General features: G+C 40.3%; 1 protein-coding gene across 1 annotated transcript in view; it reads left to right on the top strand.

Moving 5' to 3' along the window:
- Positions 1-745: 745 nt before the first annotated feature.
- LPL (lipoprotein lipase) overlaps positions 746-20,838 on the top strand; it is a 163,027-nt gene continuing 142,934 nt past the window's right edge. Inside the window, exon 1 of the mRNA XM_044090718.1 lies at positions 746-975. Within this exon, the coding sequence (XP_043946653.1) occupies positions 882-975 (94 nt within the window). The 5' untranslated portion in view covers positions 746-881. The remainder of the gene's footprint in view (positions 976-20,838) is intronic.

Raw genomic sequence — 20,838 nt, 5'->3', positions numbered from 1 at the left:
CAAAACAGCCTTTGTCACAGGTTCGGGACGTACTGTTGTGGACAAGGACATGAACTTCGTACATGAACTTGGTCGCCTGCTTGCGCTATCCGTGGGTGTCAAGTGAAACAAGGTATTACAACATCAACTGGCACAATAACACATGCAGGCATTATACAGAAATGTTTGCCCTGTCACCCAGTTAAAAAAGTCATACTACTTCTCACTCTGTTAGTGCAAGAAATTAGAAGCATGGAAAACTGTAATAATGAAGGGCAAATGCCCAAATCAGGGACAGATTGTAAATATTGGTGTTATGTAGTAAGTTGTTAGACTAACCGTCTGAATAATGCCTGCCAACTGCTCTTAAATAAAAATCAGCCGTCAAAAGTGTAATTAACACGAACGTATACAATGAAATTAAGGATATTTGTTAGGAGATATACACTAATTCATGGCGTGATTTAACAAAACTTAAGGAGAAACTACATTTGAACGAGTACACTGCAAATGCCTGTGTTCACTTAAGTTCCAAAGCGCATAAATAGATTTTTATATTCTTTATCAATTTGCATCGTGTGCGCAGACCACTGTTTTACTATATATATGTTCTTACTTTCACACGCACAACCTTTTCATAAGAGTAAAAGTTATATTTTAAGTTTTAAAGTTTTTGACCCCGCCCACTCGGACTGCATTGACCAATGGAAGCCCTTATATCGGCGTGGCTGGGATGCCCTGCTGTACTAAAAAGGAGTAGGAAAGAATGTGACAGACAGAGCAGGAAGAGTGTAAAGGGGTCTGTGCTCGTCAGCACTTTAAATATACCTTAGGATTCCGGCACTTCGTTTGGATTTGACTGTCATTACATTACATCTGTTGTCTAACTCCACCACAGAAACATGGGAAGAATGAGCTTTATTTTAATTTTACCTGTATGGATACACTTGATACTTATCGCTTTTGCATCTGCAGCTACCGAATCACCTTTTATAAGTAAGTTTATTTCACGAACATGTCTGCACAGCTACTTTCTAGGACTGAACTTACTTAATAGCTACTGCATACTGGTTAGTAAGTAAATACCAGGGGATTTGCTTAGAGGTGCAACTGCACTTCTCCCAAATCTCTGAATTGTGTATTTATTGTTTGCATATATATATTTTTCGTTTGCATGTGACACTGAGAGTGTTTGTTGCATTTTCTGAAGAATGAATGATCATGGAGCTTTGCAGCTCCTGCAGCTGTAGCAATGACCGAGAGTTACCCCGGGAGGCGGGACAGTAGTGCGGTGGGAAAGGCGACTCTGTCACCCGTCTCAAGGCTCAATCAAAGTCCTTGAAAGCAGAAAACATGTGCTGCCTTCTCCATACGCAGCATTGTGCTCTCTTCCCCGAAAACAGCACCCCCCTTCTCGAGTAGAGTCGCTTTGAAATAAAATCTGCAGGTCTCGTCTCCTTTCTGCCCCAGCTCCTTATGAGGCAGTTCAGCAGCATACATTTTAGAAAAGGGGAAAGAAACGCTTGCAGGTTGTAGGAGTTGATGCTGAATTGGTCACTTCGCTTTAGTTTCAGCCGCCGGTGAAATAAAGGTGGTTTTATTCGATGAAGGGGAAACTAAGAATAAAGTACTGGGTTGTTTATTATATTTGTGGACTACTGGGTCAGTACTGTGTTCCTTTTCGAAGGTTTCTAATACCAGCAACAGAGACAAGTATACAGGTAAGGATCACAGAAGTTGGAAATTAAAGTGTAGTTTCACACACGCCTCTACACCTTTAAAGTTGGCTCTTATAAACTTAGAAAGTTGCTAAATTAACAAGATTTGTGTTAGTACGCACTTACTGAAGGACATGAAGATGGGAAGCATGCTTCTCAGGTGTACCTCATTTAGGGTCTTAAGTTCACGTTCCACATTGAAAGGGTCTGCCACACGTTCAATTTTGGGAATATTTTTAACTGATATGCATGGTAAATATAAAAAGATGCTTTAAATAATTAATATGATTCAGTTATAAGTAAAAGCATATTTTCATCCTATAAGCTTCCTATTTGAAGTTGTTAATAAGACATTAGTATGCGTTCCACATTTTGCCCATTTGTTCCACATTATGAGAGGCAGTGTTCCTCATTTTGGAGATGGAAAGTCCTCAGATTTGTCAGAAAACCACAAATGTTATGTGGAACAGGCAAAAGTATGGACGTTTTGTGGAAAAATAAGCCGCGGTGGTGCAGCGGAAGCGTTGTCGCCACACATCAAGAGGTTCTTCCGTTCGATTCATGGCTGGAGCGCCTTCAGTGGGGAGTCTGCATGTCCTTCTCGCGGTCGAGTGGCGTTCGAAAGACATGCGTGAATGGGCGTGCCTTCGTTGAAGGTTGGGCGTCGAGCTGGCACCTCGGCACCCGTAAAAAAATACTGCCAATCATGAGCGGACCGGAGTTCCGCTGTGGCGACCCCTAACCGGGAAAAGCTGAAAGAAGTACAACCTGACTTTTGAAAGGTAACTCACACGTGTCACTTGAAGAACTTAGGGGAGGTTTGCTCTGAAGTAACTTTTCCCGCCGTTGGTGCACACCGGTGAGATGCTCCTTTTACACCCTACAAAATGGCACTCCCAAGTAAAGGTGCAAATGCCCCTCTGACTGTCTCCTGTCCTATAAGGGTGTCATAAAGGCGGGCCCTTAGCAAATGGCAAAATTATTATTTTTTTTTTAGCATTTATATATTTATCTGATAGGTTGTATGCGATTTATAACCCATATACTGTAATGACACGGTCTGAGAATCTTAATATATTGCATTAGTGTGTTTGTTACTGTGGTCCTTACAGTTGTTTAGCTAGGCGACTGAAAAGGACACAAGCAGAATAATTTACTACTTTTGATACTGTCAGCCAGCAGTGAATAATATGTGCTAAGAGTCGCGAAGAACCTAGCAAATCACAGAGACTCGCAAATTATAGTAATGTTAGTGCTACCGTGTGTGTGTCACCCAACTGTGTTTCAGTCACCCATGAGACTGAATATTGTGGGGTCTTTCCTATTTTCGTATTTTAACAGCGGGGCTTCCTTCCAATATTAAGTTACGTGCTTTAGCGCTATTCAAGAGCCGGGGGGGGGGGGGGGGGGCTCCACTTTTGCGACTCCCGAGTAGATATAGCGCTTAACACCTAGCTGTCTTTTCACGGGACATTCCTATTTGCGTGGTTGTGTCCCGGGAGAGAAGGTGAAACATAAAAAATGACAATTGTTCTGATACAAGGACAATTATTTGTACGGTTTCCTTCAAATATTGCATTGAACTATGACACTGTATATTTAACATGTTACCATGATATACAGCATCGGAAATAACTAAAATTCTACAAAATAAATATTTTAGTGTTTGCAATAAAATGCAAATTAATAATGTTTTAGGATGTGGCTTTTCTTGCAAAATCTCACATATCCTTAAAAAAGTCCTAATGTGGGCCTCTGAACGGTGGCTATCGGGAGAACAAATGGACGAGACTGCGTGTGTTAATGAGACTATAATACAATACAATTACAATACAATAAAATTATAATATAATACAATTTACACTTTAGTAAATTATTCATAGAGTGCGAAATGTTAACTGCTTATTAGTTTACTAGCGTAATAATGCAAAGGACAAATTATTCTTCATTATTATTTTTATGTGTCAGGGACTATTCATACCCCTTTTCCTTTTTGTAGTATCCCACACAAGTGCCAGGATCATAAATGCACACTCAGTGAGTGCTGCTTTAAGTACAGCTCTCCTGGCAGCTGTTGACTTATCTGTAATTGCAGAACTCCATTTGTGGTCTAATTTGTGTATAGCTTTTCAGTTTCACAGTATATTGCAATGTATTGTCAGAGTTGGACTGCTGCTTTCTAGCTTAGTAATGTACAGATGTCCACTGTGCAACATAAGCTATAACATCTTAATGACCGCTATGCACATTAGTGGTTTCCAGCTATAAATGAGCCTTTTACTGCATAGGAGAAGGTACTGTAATGCCAAGACAGAACACAATGTGTCAGTATTTCTGTTTCTGGAAAAAAAGTTTGATGCCATGTCCTGTAGGAGGAGCAGTTGTTATTGTCACAGCTAATTTGTATCCAGCTGTTGTGAAATACTTGCTTTGCAGAGGATTTGCAGCTTGGCAAAGTGAACATATTAATTTTGTGTTTGCTATTGTTCCTTACTGAGCAGGATGGACATCTTTCTGGGCTTGGGTTTCCCTGGCATCAGTGTTTGAATGTAATTGCTTACAGTGCAACTTCTCTGGGTTGTGGACTAGCTGGTGCAAATGTCGGTATTGCTAATATATGTAGTATGCATGCTACTGAGTCTCCTCTACCAAGTACCGCCTTGAAACTAGAATTTCTCAGCCTCAGAATGTTCTTACATTTTGGAGATGAATAAGAAATCTAATGAAGCATGCATAAAACAGAGCAAACATGAAAGAAAGCTTTTTCTGCAAGTGAAAGTCCTGTGCATCCCATGTGGAGAGAGACCCCCCCCAATATCTCTCAACTGATATACACCACCTCCAAAGTCACTCAACAGTTGAGAAAAGGGCAAACTCCAAGAAAGCATCTTTAAGTGAATTTATTTTGCTGTCTCAGTACTCAGAGAATTCTCAAACAGATGCCATGTTCTTCTAGGACATGTGCAGGAGGTATAACCTATAGCAGAAATACATATTATTTTGCAATGTTAAACTACAGTACCAAATTCAACAATCTAAACAGATCAAGATTTGTGGGCTAAACAACAAAAACACAAAAGTTTAGCTGGGCAAAGGAAAGTCATGCATAAGTAACTCTGGTGAAGTTAAGATTAAAACAGCAGTCATTCCGTATCACATGTTCCAAATGGAAACCGTGTTGCCAGAAGAGACCCTGCACTGCATATTTACCTTTAAAAGCAAATGTTCATGACAATGCTCCATGATAGTGCATCCTTAGGCTTAGTTTATATCCCCCGCACATTTGCGCATGTTCTTCTAATTCAAGAATTGCAGCTACAGTCCTTGGATTTTCAAATGCTATCCTATAGCTGTACATTTCCTTAATGTTCCAGAATATGCCTTACATGCATATAACTGAATGGGAGTGTATCTTCCTCGTTCTACAGATTATGAGGATAGTTTCCCTTTAAAATGATGGCGTTCATGGGAACATGTAAGATGTTTGCAAGTTTCTTGTATGTTGCTGGGCCTATTCATTTATGTGGAAAGATGTCATTTTTATGCATCAATTTGGACATGGGACCATGTCAAAGTTTTGGTTCTATACTTTGGCTTTCAGGATATTCCTGTATTCAACAGGGATCTGGCTGTTTAGAGGGATTTGCTTGAGAAGTGAGGGAAAATACTTGTATAACATGTGAAACAAGTGCTCTTTATCAAGCACCAGATTTTGCCCCATTTTTGCAATTTGGAGAAGTATTTCCTGCCTGTTAAACATGAAGCCGCTTCTTTGGGAGTGCTTTGAAGCTGCTATAAGATGTATTGTGTCTTCCAGCTGAAGGGACAGGGTATGACACACTTTGTTCCTTTTGCACATTGTTTGTTGCTTTATATGGCTCTCTCCAGGTGTATCGTTAAAGTGGTGTTTGGAGCTTGGAAGGAAGACATATTCAGGAAGATTAGATCTGGATCCAGACGGTCTACTTGACTGAATGTGGAGACCTCTTTTTTTGTAGTAATCACTTCCATGATTGTATGCCCCCAAAAATATGTTTATACTCATAATCTGAGCACCTGAGTGTGGGTCATACCAGGAAAAATCTATCAGGTGGTCTGAGGGCTCAGTTCTTAACTGTTTATTGGATAGTAAAATGTTAGGCTAGGTGTGTTTACATATATATTTTTAATTTATGGGTATAAAGGTATCAGAGGCAACAGGAACTAAATGGTATCTACATTGCATATGTTTCTGTCTGGCCTGCTTAAGGTGTCCCTGAGCCTAGACTTGCCTGTATTATTACTATAATTGAGGGCCTGTTTGGAAGACATTCATAGTTGGAACGTGAAGTCTGATCTTATATTCTAAAGTTTGGGTGTGAGGGTGGTGTCACCACTCCTTCATTCTCTGTAACACCCAGTTAGGACAGAGGACATTTCATGAGATATTAACCTGAGATATGAGTTGTTAGTTTTTCTGAACTATAGAGTGATGTTGATGGGATTACTCCTTAAACCATCTGGCTATAAAGGTGGAACGTTTTTCATGGACATGCCTTTATTATGGTTTGGTTATTTATGTTACATGTTTAGTAATACATAGCCCATACTATGTTTGGTGGTAGTACCACAGGATAGTAGCCATTTAAACTACCACCAGTTTTGGCAGACAGGATCTCAGTTTTCATCAGTGTAGAACCCCCACCCCTTATTCTGCATTACAATGTCTGTATTAGAGCATGAATCCAAGGAGGATATGTTACTTCCTGAATCTTTGACAGTTGTTTTTAAATGTGTGTGTGTGTGTGTGTGTGTATATATATATATATATATATATATATATATATATATATATATATATACAGTAATGTGCGTAATTCTATTCCTAGTCAAAATTAACAGGGGCAATGTCTGCTGCTGGCAAAAGAATGTCACATGACCATCTAACTGCATGTATAGCACAGAGGACTGTAAGATTTGTTTTATATAATAAGGTTATTAATGCTTCGGGCAGTTACTGTGGTAATCCAGGATTTCAGTAACAAAGCCTTGAGAGATTTGTTACTACAGTAACCTTAGCATATGTTAATAACATTGTCTGTATAATGACAACCTCTACACACAGGTTTTTGTAGTGTATGGTTTAACATTCACCAGAAGCTTCCTTTAAACTTTCCCTTCAGGTTATGTTGTTGGATATGCCTGTATTACTCATATACTTTATGTAAGCTTGCACACCCAGTGCCTGCATTGTTCTTGTAGGGTCACTGGGTGAGAGTGGCAACTGCTTACTTTTATACATTGTAACAATATTACAAAAAAGTTTAATTTTGTATGGGTCCCTGTACAAGATTTACAACAGCTCACCAGATACTATAACAAGTTAAGAGTCTGTGTGACAACTGTCAGGCTAAGACTGCTCTGTGAAGACATTTTTTGTTGGTGATATGTATACTTTGTTTTCTCATGTTTTACTCCTGTTTTATTGCACTGTTGGTTTAATTTGTTGTTGCTGTTGTTGGCATTTTAGAAGTCCTAGTTTAAGGCCAGAAAGCAAATATCTGTGCTGCATTCTGTGAATCCAAAAGGATTAGCCATTTCTGAACTGTGGGATTAGTTTGGCAATAGCAGAAGACAGGTCATGGTTTAATTGTGACACCTGCAGGTAAGATGGTGTGAGGATATTTGAGTTCCCCCACCCTACTCGTATTGTCCCTGAAGCCCAGTGGCTGTTCAGTTGTCCACTCCTAGACTTTAGAAACCCCTCCTACTTTGAGATAGGAGAAAGGTGGTAGTACATACAGCACATCAAGGAAGAAGAAGATAATTCTTATGGAGGATCTGAGGAGCGTGAGATTCTGAACTTCAGTGTGGCGACAAGAGTAGTAGTTGATGAGGTCGCAGACCGCGAAGGAGTCATGGTGCAGGACTGTACCAGAAAAAGACAGAATCTTGGATGTTGCCATAACCAGTACAGAGGGTGCCATGGATGTCCAGGCTGAGACACCATTACTTACAGTAATCATACCATTATGTGTTTTAGAATGGGGGAGGGTAAGAATGGTGTGGGATTTTAGGAGAGTGGATTATGCAGGGGGCTGTGTTGGTGCCTCACAGCTAGAGGTTCTCCGGTTTGATGCTCAGCTGGAGTGCCTGCTGAGTGGAGTATGCATATCCTCCCTGATGTCGTGTGGGTTTCCTCCGGGTGGTCCGGTTTCCTGCCACATTCCAAAGACATGCAGTAGGTAGATTGGACAGTCTAAATTGGCCATAGGTGTGAGTGTGTGTGCGAGTGAGTGGTAAGAATGAACTGCCATGGCAGGACTAGCCACCCGGAGGTGTAAACCTTGGCTCAAGATGATTGTCACTGACACCCCGACCCCATGTGCAAAATGGGAGACGGGTTGAGGATGGATGGCTAGATGGATTATGCTTTGTTGGGAAGCTGGGAACAAACCAAGAAAATAAACAAGATATGAAAATGTGACAGGGATGGGACACTAAGGGCTATGTACAAGGGTGTGAGGAAGGGGCAAGATGAAATAAACGAGAAGGACAGTGTGGCTGCATATGAATGTGAGGCTAGAAATTATGGAGGCAGTGCAGAATGGGGATAACATTGAGCAGACATCAAAAGACAGATGTGGGACAAGTTTCAGAGGACACTTACTGCTCTTATGTGACCAGGTGAGCTTTCTCCCAAGATTATCAGAAATCTGCCCTATGTGTTGGCAGACCCCCCCCCCCCAACAGAAATCTGAAATATATCACTGACTAATGAAAAAGCACTATTGAAATGAAAGACAGCAACAATAGTAGCCTTGTATGAAGGGAGATGAAAAAATATGGGCAACTTGCACCCTGTAAGTTCATAGGTAGGTACTAGTCTATCTGCCCGAGGGCATTTATAAGCCTAGACAGAGTGTGTCAGCTTTCGCCATCCCATTGATTAATTAACTGAGCCTCTGTCAAGAAGAGCCAATGAAGTGATCCCAGGGGTATATTTTCTGTTACCCAGGAGACATGATCTGCCTTTTACAAATCCAAACTGGGTAGGGTCCAGAGTTTGGAGATTACCAATGTCTTTGTTTATGAGTTCCACGATGATACGTTCCATGGCCTTGCAGACCAGGCTGTCAGGCTAATGGGGCGGTAGTTCCCGGGGTCCGTCGTGGCTCCCCCTTTGTGGAGTGGGATAACTGTCGTGGTGCGCCATTCAGTGGGTACAAAGCCTGAGGTGAGGCTATGATTGAACATGGTACTTGGGTAGGGTGCCAGTTCATTCTGTAGTTCATGTAGAACGTAGCCTGGGATATTGTCAGGTCCCATGGATGCTGTGTTCTTGGCTTTGGAGAGTGTGGTTTTTACCTGTGCAGCCGTGATTATAGGAACTTTGCATTCTTCCGGTATAGAGATGGGCCCTCTAGGGGGTGAGAGGGGGGTAAAGTTAGCACTGAACCTATCTGCTAGGATGTTGGCAATATCAGTTGGTTTTGTATATTTAGTGCCATTGTGCTGTAACTCAGAGCAGATCTGAGTGTTCCCATTTAGTTTCTTGACATAGCTATTTGCCATTTGTTAACTTCTTAAGCTGTGGAGTTTATCAAATACTTCCCTATTTTCCATCCTTATTTAAGCAATATTCTGTTTTTTTCTTCTTGTAGTATTACTTAGTTGCATTAGTCTTGCATTATAAAAGGTAGTGTTCCTGAGTGCCCTTAGTCTGATAAGACACTTTAGTGACACACAAATGAAAGGTACATGCAGAATGAGGCAGTCAGTATTTGAGACTGATATGGTGTTAGCTGGCCAAGAGCTGACACAAAGCTGCTTCAGTTACTATGTGGATTGACATGCTCACTGCATCCCATGAAACTGTTTAAATTGTTGCAAAAATGGAACACCCTGTTTAGTGTACAGACACTTCATGTGCCTTTTCAGTGCAGATGACTGGGAATGACGCAACAAACCAAGCACCTTATTTATTTGCTTCCACTTTCCATGTTGCAATGTTTTCATAGTGAGTATTTGTTTTTACTGCCCTCAGTCTGGAAATCAGTGTGTGGCTGTACAACGCAGGTGCTAACCATAACCTGTTTCTGTTTACACAAACAGTGCTGTTTAGAATTTAGGTGCAACTAAACATTGTACATCATAATTCTTAAAGTGTTTAACTGTTGCTTGACATTATTTTATAGGGAATAGCACTCAAGTGACAATGTGTATCTGTTTACCTGTTTAAACATTTACTGACCAAGATGTGGGTACTAATTGCAGGAATCTTTTATAAAATCAGCAAATAGTTTACACTAGAGAAGAAAAGTTAACAGCAGCAACACTGAGTGGAATACAAATTATGAAAACTGAACAGAGTTTAATATGAAAGAAAAAATAGTTACATTTGACCCTAGTTAATAAAAAATATATTAAAAGTAACCTGTTCAAATGCCATGCTGCTAATAAGTAAATTCTGCGCTATTCAGTTAATCGCAATTTATGATTCTTTAAGGTGAGTATTTCTGTTCTTTTTACATTAAAGCAAACCTGTTTAAAAATAACAACACTTAAAAGTAAAATTTGCAATATATTGTTTAATGCCAATTTATGATGCTTGAAAAAGGAGCAGAATATATTTTTTTCTGCACAGATAAAGTGGTTAACTAAAGATTTCCTGGACTGTTGCCACTTAGATGAGAAATGCACCTGGTCAGGGCACTGACATAGTGTCCCATACTATAACCGTAGCTATGTGTCTACACTTCTGATGAAATAGCAAATACTACCGTGTCCATATTAAATTTTAATTAGTGGGTGTAGGGGTGGCAGTGGATGGAGAAGAAGAGGAGATAAATGTAGGACTGTTTCACATTTTTGACTTGAGTAATAAGGGTTTATGGGGAAATAAGAACACACTGTTTGTTGGTAGTCTGGTGCTGTGGATTAAGGCTGCGGACTGCATATTGACCTTCTGACAATCTCTAGGGGCTGATTACACTAGCCTCTAGCTGCCTATTGTGAATTTGGACAGGTCCTTCACCAGACAGTGCTGCTGCATTGTCCCTGAAAAGAGGTTTGTGGATAGTGGATTATGTAGTTAGCAAATTAATTAAATAAAAAAAACCCTTTGCACAACAAAACCCTTGCTGTTTACTATACGTCAGCCAAGAGACACATTAAAGTGCTGGCATGTCTGCATTAGCTAAGAGATACAGTGCAGTGTTGGGCATTTCTAAACTCATGATTCGTACTCCTGAAATAGAGATTTACATTTATGAGTTTAAGATGTATAAGTAGCATTTAAGAAAGCTGAGAGAGAGAACTGCACCATCATGTATTACCTGTAGAGCCTTGTCAGTGGGTACAAATCTGTATTTATGAGCACATCTCCTTGCCTTTCTGTATTTTTAATAGTAACCTCCAGCTAAGCATGAGGATGGAATTCATGGACTATGTGTAATGGTATTGTGTAAGCGATACACTATGCCAGAAAGTTGCATAATGCCGAGTAGCAATACTTTATAGTTCAACAGAACCAAAATTATAAAAAAATGACATCTGGAGTAACACTAACCATCTTAGGGTACACTGCATAATAGATGGTCAGACAGATTCAGTGAGTAAAATCCAAACCAAAAAAAACCAAGCTATTGCAACACCAAGATCGTGCTATCCCAAACAGAACTAAGACGCTATCCTCCAAAAAAAGGAAGCCAATCTGGTGGTCCCCTGTCATAAACAAACTCTACAACAGAAGGAAGAAACTGCTGCAAAAGAGAGTAAAATGCCATGAGTGGAGGAGCTCCCTGGTCAGCCTCAGTAATAAGCTGAGATCCCTTATTTATAAGATCCTCCAAAGCTAGTTACAAAAACAAAATCGGCACTGATTCTAAGGGCAACCACAAAGCATTCTATAGCTATGTCTAGAATCTCAATGGGAACACCCAGATCTGCTCTGAGTTACAGCACAACGGCACAAAAAGTACAGAAACAACTGATATTGTCAACATCCTGGCAGATAGGTTCAGTGCTAACTTTACCCCCCTCTGACCGCCTAAAGGGCCCACGTCTATACAGGAAGAATGCAGAGTCCCTGTAATCACAACTGCACAGGTAAAAGCTGCACTCTCTAAAGCCAAAAACACAGCACCCATGGGATCGGTCAACATCCCAGGCTGTGTTGTACACGAACTTCAGAACGAACTGGCTCCCCACCTAAGCACCCAAAACGACAGTGAACACTGAAGAAGGATTTTATCAGAAAGCACTGTCATTTTAATAAATTTCTTGGCATTGCAATAGCTCGTTTTTTTTTTGTTTGTTTGGATTTTACTAGTTTTACAAGCTCTGCTTTACCGCATTTTATCCTGTGTTGTGTTGGTTGAGACTCAGTGAGTACACAAAGATTGTGGCAGCATCCCTTCAGAAAAGTGAAAAAAAATATGTGAAAGGAAATGTGAGAAAGGACAACATATGTCATGGAGGACAAGAATTAAGCAATAACAAAGTTTAATTTTCACAATTTACAGCTGTACAACCTATAGAAAAAGCAGCCATGCTGAATAGTTCGAGTGAACTGTGTTCTATGCTCAAAGTATTATTCTTCCCAACTTACTGCAGAAATGCATTTTGGCTTAATGTATTCAGGTTAATTTTAATCTGGACTGACACATAGCAGAGGAACAGTAGCTCTTTCTCCAAGTTAGTGTGACCTTGGAGTGAGAAGCTAAGTGAAGGGGCGATGAATTTCAAAGCTCTCAACATAGGGAAGAGCAGGGGCGGTGATTGCTGTTCTGTAGAAAAGCAATCTGCAGGACAACAAGCAGCATATATTCATGGTGAGAAAGCCCTGTCAGTCTAAATTCATCCATTTTTATGACTTGTTTACAAGAGATCTTCATAAGGAAATAACTTCAGATATGGTCTACTTGGACCTAACCAACACTGCAAGGAAAACTGTAGAGGTTGGAGTTGGGACCAACAGTGAGGAAATGGGTTGCAACATAGTGTAACAGTGGGACATAGAGGGTTGTTATCAGAGGGGTAAAGTCTGATATAATGAAAAAGAACAGGGATCAGTCCTGGGTTTAGTGATTTCAATGTGCTTGTTTCAAAAATGTCTGAGGGAACAGAGAAAGTTATCCTATCTGCTGATGATACTTAGTATAGAATGGAGGGAGAGTCTAAGGACTTGGAAAGGCTGTCCATTTGGGTAGGAAGATAGTATGTGAGGTTCAGTGCAGATAAACTGCAAAGTACCACACTTGGGCTGCAACAACACTGGCGTGAAGTATCTGTTGGGGTAGAGCAACCAGTGGCAACAGAGTAGGAAGAGAGGCTGGTTGTGTTGATTATACCTGGACTAGGTCATAAGGAGGGCATTTGCAGCAGTGAATAGAATGCTGTGGTGTGTCATGAAGGGATAAACTCCAAAAACATGTCCCTACTCTGCCAAATCCTCGTTAGGCCTCACATTGAGTACTGTGAACAGTTCCACTGATCATACAAACAGATGGATGTTAACTTTACTGAATTGCTGGAAGAATTCCAGAGAAAAAACACCAGAATGGTGTGTGGGTTGGAGGGAAAAGGATGTAATCAGAAACTAGATGAACTGGAGATATTTTTATTAGAGACAGAGACATCGGGATCATGGTATTGGTGTACAACATCATGTTGGAGAGAGATGACAGGATCACACTGAATAGAATGGATGGTTAGAGGAGGTGGCATAGACAGCAAGTGTAGGGACAGAGTACAGAGTTTTGGAGCTGAAAAAGCATTTCTTCAGTGAGATGGTTGTGGACCCATGGAAGGGACTGCTAGAATGGGTGATACCAAAGGACTCCACACACTCATTGAAGAGGTCGTGGAATAGGTGGTAAAGGATGAAGGGGAAGGAAGGAATGGGCAGGGGTGTGGAAGGAATGGGTAGGGGTGTTCGAATGTTTAAAGCACTTGAAAGAGAATTCCACCATCTGAACACCTTTACCTAATTATAGAGATCCCTCTTTAATAGAGTAATTTTGGATAACAATGTCTAAAGCACTGATTTTCTCAACACATCCTGTTCCCATTGCATTTTTTGCAACTCAAATTTCATGTTGTTTTGTGTATAGATTTGTCTCAACCTGAATGACATATATGGATCACTAGTCCAGAATGCTTGCTGGAATGTTCATTGAAACCTTCCAGGCCGGGTTTATGTAGTATGAATTGCTAGTCCTAGATGACTGAGCAGGTCAGTCAAGGTAATGTGGCAGCTACAAACCTTAGATATACTGTAGGGGTTGTGATGGAGGTTACTGTGACATACAGTCAGAAGGTGTAACAAACATCTTTAATTTAGGTGCTTTATTTGGAGCAAGTTGGACAGGAATTTTTGCAGCTGACCTAAATTCTACTTTGAAAGCAAAATGACTCCAACATTGCCCACAGAGACAATCCAGAAAGTCACTGATTCACAGCAATGCCTTAGCATTTCACTAAATGAAAGACTAGGATATAATGAAATATGTATTTCTGTTTGGTTGTAAGACATGGTTGTGAATGCTAGGAGTTCAAATTCCACTCCAATCTGGAAAAAACGAATTCAAAGTACAATTTGAATGCTGCATTCATGTGGGGAGCAAAGCTTCGTTCAAGATCCCTTTTGGGAATCTTCACTTCATGCACACCCACCTACTCCGAATGTGCTGTACCTTAGTGAAAGACACCATGCGGCACCCTCATTTTCAAAATGGGGATAGTTGCAAGCTGGGCTTTCTCAGTTAATGCATACAGCCTATTTTTTGTTTATTACAGTTTCTAGATGAACAGTCTTTTAAAGGACAGATTAAATAAGCTAATTATGTCATTCCACCTTCAAACAGATATAATGTAAAAGTAATGTCAATGCCTTCTTCAAATGTATACAAGCAATGAAGGACGAACAAATTGAGTCCTTATAGTTTTTCACATCCCAAACTAGTTCACCAGTTTCCTTCAAAGGAACAAATGAAAATTTCAAAACAAATTAATTCCAGATAAGTATTTTATATCAATGTTCAACAAATAAGCAGAATGGATGTACCAGTATGGAAGATAGGGTACGGCCGGGAGCAGGATGGACCGGTGAGAAGAATGACTGACTTGTGGGAACATGGGCTAATTTATTGACTAGGCTTATGAAGCCCTCTGGGACAGTAGCCTAGTAACTTGCTATGATGGTATCCATGATCCTATGAAGAAGAACTGGTGAGATTTGGTAAATCCCTCTAAACAGAATAGGTCAAAAAGCCCTTTATGGAAGGGGGGGGGTCCTAGGGACCTGGAAGGAAAGCAGTTGTGTCACCTGCATGTAAAAACAGAGTAAGAATCAGGTCAGAAAACTATAGGCCAGTGAGTCTGGCTTTACTGATACCCAGAAGAATGGATGCTACCCTGAAATCAAGATTTACAGGGTTTCTTGGGCAAAACCTACTTCTCAAGACATTCCTACACAGTTTCACTACAGGCCAGTCCTTTTGGATTAATCTGATCCTATTCTTTCACTGTGCCACCTGGGAGGTGGATAGAGGTAACTCTTTGAATGTGATTAGTCTTGGTGTCTGTAAGCTTTTTCAGTTGGCCCTGTATGGTGTTCTTTTGGCAGATTTATGAATGATGGTTATGTGTATGTGTTTGTGAAGTGTATGTGTGTTGTACTAGTGGTGGGTATGGTTGGTGAACTAGTGATGTGCATGGGTGGTCAACTAGTGATGTGTATGATTGGTCAACTAGTGATGTGTATGGCTGGTAAACTAGTGATGGGTATGTATGGTGAACTGGGTGGAAAAATAATTAAGTAAAGTACATAAAGTAATATACAAAGGGAAGCTGTTAGCAGATAAGAAGGAGACAAGTAGTTTCTCAAAGGGGTTGGTTCTGGTCCAAGGCCTGTTTACTTTATGTCCGATCTCATGCAAGGTATGAAAATGTGGTGCAGCCAATTTGTGGACGACTTCAAGGTTGATGACAGGTAGGAGGTAGAGCCTGATAGCCACAAAAACTACATCAATTGCTAGGGTATATATACTTAGTGGATGGAATCCAAAGATAGAAAGATGATATTGCCTCTTAATCAGGCACATGTCAGACCACACCCGGGATACTGTGTGTAGTTCTGGGTGCCTTAGTGGGAAAGGAAGGTCAGAATGCTGGAGTGGGTAAACAAGAAGGTGGCCAGCATAGTCCAGTGGAATGGAAGGCATAACCTTCTTTTTCTGGAAAAGAGGACAGAGAGAGGATGATGATGTAGTGGGTAATACTGAAAAGAATGATAGGGCAGGAGGGAATATTAATGACCAGCAGGTAAAGAGAAATCAGTTTATTCTTGATATGGAAAATACTTTTCCCCCCAGCAGAGAGAGAGTGGCTGACATGAAATCAGTTACTGGAATGGATCATGGAAACTGGAACAGCTGAGGTCTTTAAGGTACATTACAATTTCTTGATGGCAGGCTACTTGGCTGCTACATTTGGGCAACTAGATAAACAGTAGTTTATGTGATATAATGTGAATGTTTATGCAGCATGAATGTGATTATAAATGTGCACATACAATGTATCACAGCCAGGGGTGGTGGGGGGTGGGTGGCGAACCTACCTGCTGTTAAACATTTGCAAGCTACCAAATATAAGTTGATAGTCCTATGATTTCTGACACTGAATTTCCAAACTCATCCAGACTAAGTGTGCCACTGACAATCATAACAGTCAAATCTCCATCATTCAAGAGCTTAATTTGGGAATTGCCAACCAGAGAGTCCTGTTTTTCTGCTTTACATTGCTGAATGTCCTCCATTCAGGGCCCATACTTCTGAAGCAGTCACTTACAACCAACCAACATGAAGGGCATTGAATCTAAAGATGAGTACACTGACCAAAAACAGCATCAGGATGGTTTGGGCATCTAAAGGGTTCAAAGATGCCATATAACTGCAAGAAAACTACCAGCAAGTGCCCTATACATATCTACATCATAGCAATTTCATTATTTTAAATTAAACATCATGAATAGTAATTTGATAGCATAAACTGTACAGCACCTTCCAGATTACATACTGCTACTTCAAGTGCAGGGGTCACAGTCCTTCCCAGGAGCCTAATATCAGACTCTTCTACCAAGAAGGATAAACCAGTATTATATTATATTAAATATAATATATAATAAAATATATAATAAAATTCGTACCTTCCTTGTGCTGCCTGCTCTAACACTTATGTTGCTAACCACTGTCAAGTTGACTGGCAAACCTGGGGTGTAGTTGCATATCCTTGTAGTGTCATGTCGTACTAATGTTGCACTATACAAATGGGCTAACCACATACACCACAGTCATGTACACAGTGGGATTTCATGATGTATATGAGTCACCCATTGAACATAGATTTATAGGGTTCACCCTATCATGTCACAGAAGAGCACAGAATGCCATAATTGCCTGGATGGATTCAGGAGTGACAGTTTTGATGATAAAAAAGACTAGCATCGGTAGTCTGATTGCCAGGTGACACAGACTGGCCATGTCTGGATGATGAGGACTGCAGGCACACATGTCACTTTACTTAGTGGCTGCTCATGGATCATGTTGGCTTGGCATTGGAGGCTTACCAACATGCATTAATGAATCTCCAGTGCACTCATCCGCTATTGTGAGCAAACGTCTTACAGTGTGTACAACACGCACGCAAGCGCACACACACACACACACACACACACACACACACACACACATGAGCATATATCTATATGCACACACACATGAGCATATATCTATATGCACACACACATGAGCATATATCTATATGCACACACAAATGAGCATATATCTATATGCACACACACACAAGCATATATCTATACGCACACATGCATGCACATACACGCACATACACAAACATATATCTATAGACACACACACACACACACACACACAAGCATATATCTATAGGTACACACACACACACACACACACACACACACACACACACACACACACACACACACACACACACACACAGTTTGATGCTATAAATCCATGGATATGATAGCAATTAACATAGTATAAAATGCATGCCTTCCATAACTGGCCAGTATAAAATGTCAGAGCAGGTCTTTTTGGACAGTGAGGTAGAGTGTAAGAAAAGAATGGACTTTGTGATGTAACTGCAGGATGTATGTAATTTCAGATGCTGACTTCCCCTTGGAGCATGAGCTACGTGACCTTACAATGCTGTTCCAAGATCCTCCATGTTCTTTTGTAGTTAATGGGCCTATTCATTAGGAACAGTAGGTGTAGATTTTACTGTCTAGGATTTGCCACATCCTGCTCATAACATACATTATGTTGGTTCTCATAATTTGAGAAGTGAAAAAAAAACAGGCAAGCCATTATTTCCTGAAAAATGAAACCTATTGTTTGACTTTCTTCTAGCTCTTGTGCAGCAGATTCTTCTTCTTGGAATTAATTTTTAATATTCTGTTATGAAACCGAAATAGGTTCCTGACATACCTCTTAACCACTTAGTGTGAGAAACAGGCAGAAATGCAGAATAATGGACAAAGGCACCAAAACAGGAACAAATTTTAAAAACCGCTCCTATAAACATAGAAATGTGCTAGAATAACAGGTTTTGCATTAACAGGCATTTCCTGAAGGATATGAAGTCTGAAACCCAAATGTCTGACATTCAATGACTGCAATCCTCAGTGGTTTGTTAGAAAACAACAACTTTTATGAGAGACAAACCAAAAATGTGAAATAAAAATCTGGATATTCTGCAAAATTCTTGACAGCTGAGAGGTAATGGTACCAGAGCAATATTAATTCCAGAGTGTAACTTCAGGAAAAGTGAATTACAAAAGAAATCAGATGATTTTTAAGACAGTATAAACAACAACAATAATAATAATAATGCAAGATCTGTTGATAGCCCATGCAAGGAGAAATGTAGTTTGCTCATAAGCATCATAGACTACCATGAGTTGTAAGCCGCATTCAAGAAGCATGTATGTTTTATACTGTGACTTTTAATTCCTATGCATTGTTATTTTGTCTGAGGCTAAGCATATCTAGTCAGAAATGACCAGGTATGTGTCTTAGGGCCAGTGCTTTTCTCACTTACATCTGAGATTCTACATGATGGTTACCCTAGACTTGTGGTCATATTATAAGAGATCTGGGAACACAGGTTGACAGCAACCTCTCTTTTGACCACCACACTACCACTGTGGTCAGAAAGCCCTCCTATGTGGCACATCTCATTACTAAGGGTTTTGCATCCAGGAAGAAAGAGGTCATTGTCTCCCTCTACTCTTCCCTCATTAGGCCAGTCATAGAGTACAATGCCCCCCATTTGGCGTGTACCTCACTAGACACAGGCAACAACTGGAGGGGCCGCAAAAGTACCTCACAAAGAGGATCCTAGGCCTTAAACACTTGTCCAATATGAACATACTCAAAAAACTCCAACTATTCTCTGTCTCATATCGCCTACTTAGAGGCGATCTCTGCTTGACTTACAAAGCTATGTCTGACCCAGCTCTGTTAGAAATGCTACATCTAAAGAAATCTCAATCCCTCCACACCACATGCTCCGGAGACCTCAACGTCATTACCACAATCAACAGGACATGCTGGAGGGACAGGTTCATAACCCAGAGACTGCCCATGCTATGAAATAGACTTCCTATACATGTCAAGCAGAGCACCTCACTGGCCCTCTTCAAAAGAAATCTTGATGAGTGGATGGGAAATAGAAAATTCAGCCCGGGGATCACTCCAGTGGTTTATTCAACAGAGGCACTGGGAACTAAGGCCAGGTGGCACAATGCCAGGGTAATCCTATGGGCTAGGCTTGTAAAGGCTCCAAGGCCATTAGCCTAGTACACACCTATGAACCTATAAGATGGTTTAAACTTGTACACCTTATACTAAATACCATCAAAACACATATTGCACTTGTTGGGTTTGTTTACAGGCTTATGCAGTCCCCATATTTCGCTCTGTTTTTCTGTTGCAACCCCCAACAGTGTGAACATAACACTGGTCACTTAACCTGGCTATCCTGTCTTCTGGTTCAGCTCTAATTGATTGTCATTTTCTATGCATTCTGGGCCTCCCATAAAGTTGTATGATAACTCAGAATGGTTTACATTATTATAAGGTGTTTTACTTGTTTGGCTAGACATGAAATGGGCAAAAAGGCAATGACAGGTTTTAATATGTACTGCTATTTACAGTTGGCTTAACAGCAAACTCAAAAAAAAAAAAAAGATTCAGATCCATAACACCACTGTCAAATTTCGTTCTGTGCATGAGCATAATGTCTGTCCTGAGACAGATAAGAGGAGCTTGCTTATTCTTCTTGGATACTGCCCAAAGCTCTCAAGTAAACTACAACTACAGTCCCATCTCTGAAGTCTACACCACCATTAAAAACTCAGTTACTCTACAGTGCCAAGCCCGGTCACTTAGACAAGGGAGAAAAGGATTCTCTAATGCTGACCATTGTTTGTGCCCTTCTTCGTCAATATCATCAGATCCATTCAAAGTTCCAAACAATTCGAAATTATTTTTCGGATTATTTTATATTAGTCCCGTGTGTGCACAGTCTGAATTGCTCACTTTAAATTTAAGTTCACTGTAAACACATGACCTGAATCTGTGCAAATTTACACTATAGGTGTACACTGGCATGAAAAGCTATAAATGTTTCTTTATTAATAATGATCTTGGCTGATTAACAATGTACTGTTTTCTGGCACATTCTGGGCCAAAGGCAAGATGCAGAACATAAATATAGTAATGTCTTCTACAGTTGTAGACCTAATTTATATAATTCGCTACCCATTACATTACCTCCTTCCCAACAGGGCACACTCTTCAATCTGCAATCACATAGACCGAGACATGAAGGGGGGGCATTCAATACCTCTGCATTTTCCTTTTGGCTGTATTTTCAGTGATTTCCAGCAAATCTTTAGTCAGCTTGGCCATGTCTGTCTTTTCTTTTTTACGTTTCAGTATATAGACAAAATACTTTGCTATTTCTTTTTACCCCTCTATCAATTCTGTTTTAACCTGCACCCTTGCTACTCCATATATTTTGTTGCCGTTCTATTTGTCTCCTTATATTCTGC

This window comes from Protopterus annectens, chromosome 13.part0, assembly GCF_019279795.1.
Source record: "Protopterus annectens isolate FY-2018-M chromosome 13.part0, PAN1.0, whole genome shotgun sequence".
In the NCBI taxonomy this organism is placed as follows: Eukaryota; Metazoa; Chordata; order Ceratodontiformes; family Protopteridae; genus Protopterus; species Protopterus annectens.
Note: the sequence above shows the minus strand (reverse complement) of the source record. Positions and strands in the feature narration are given on the sequence as shown.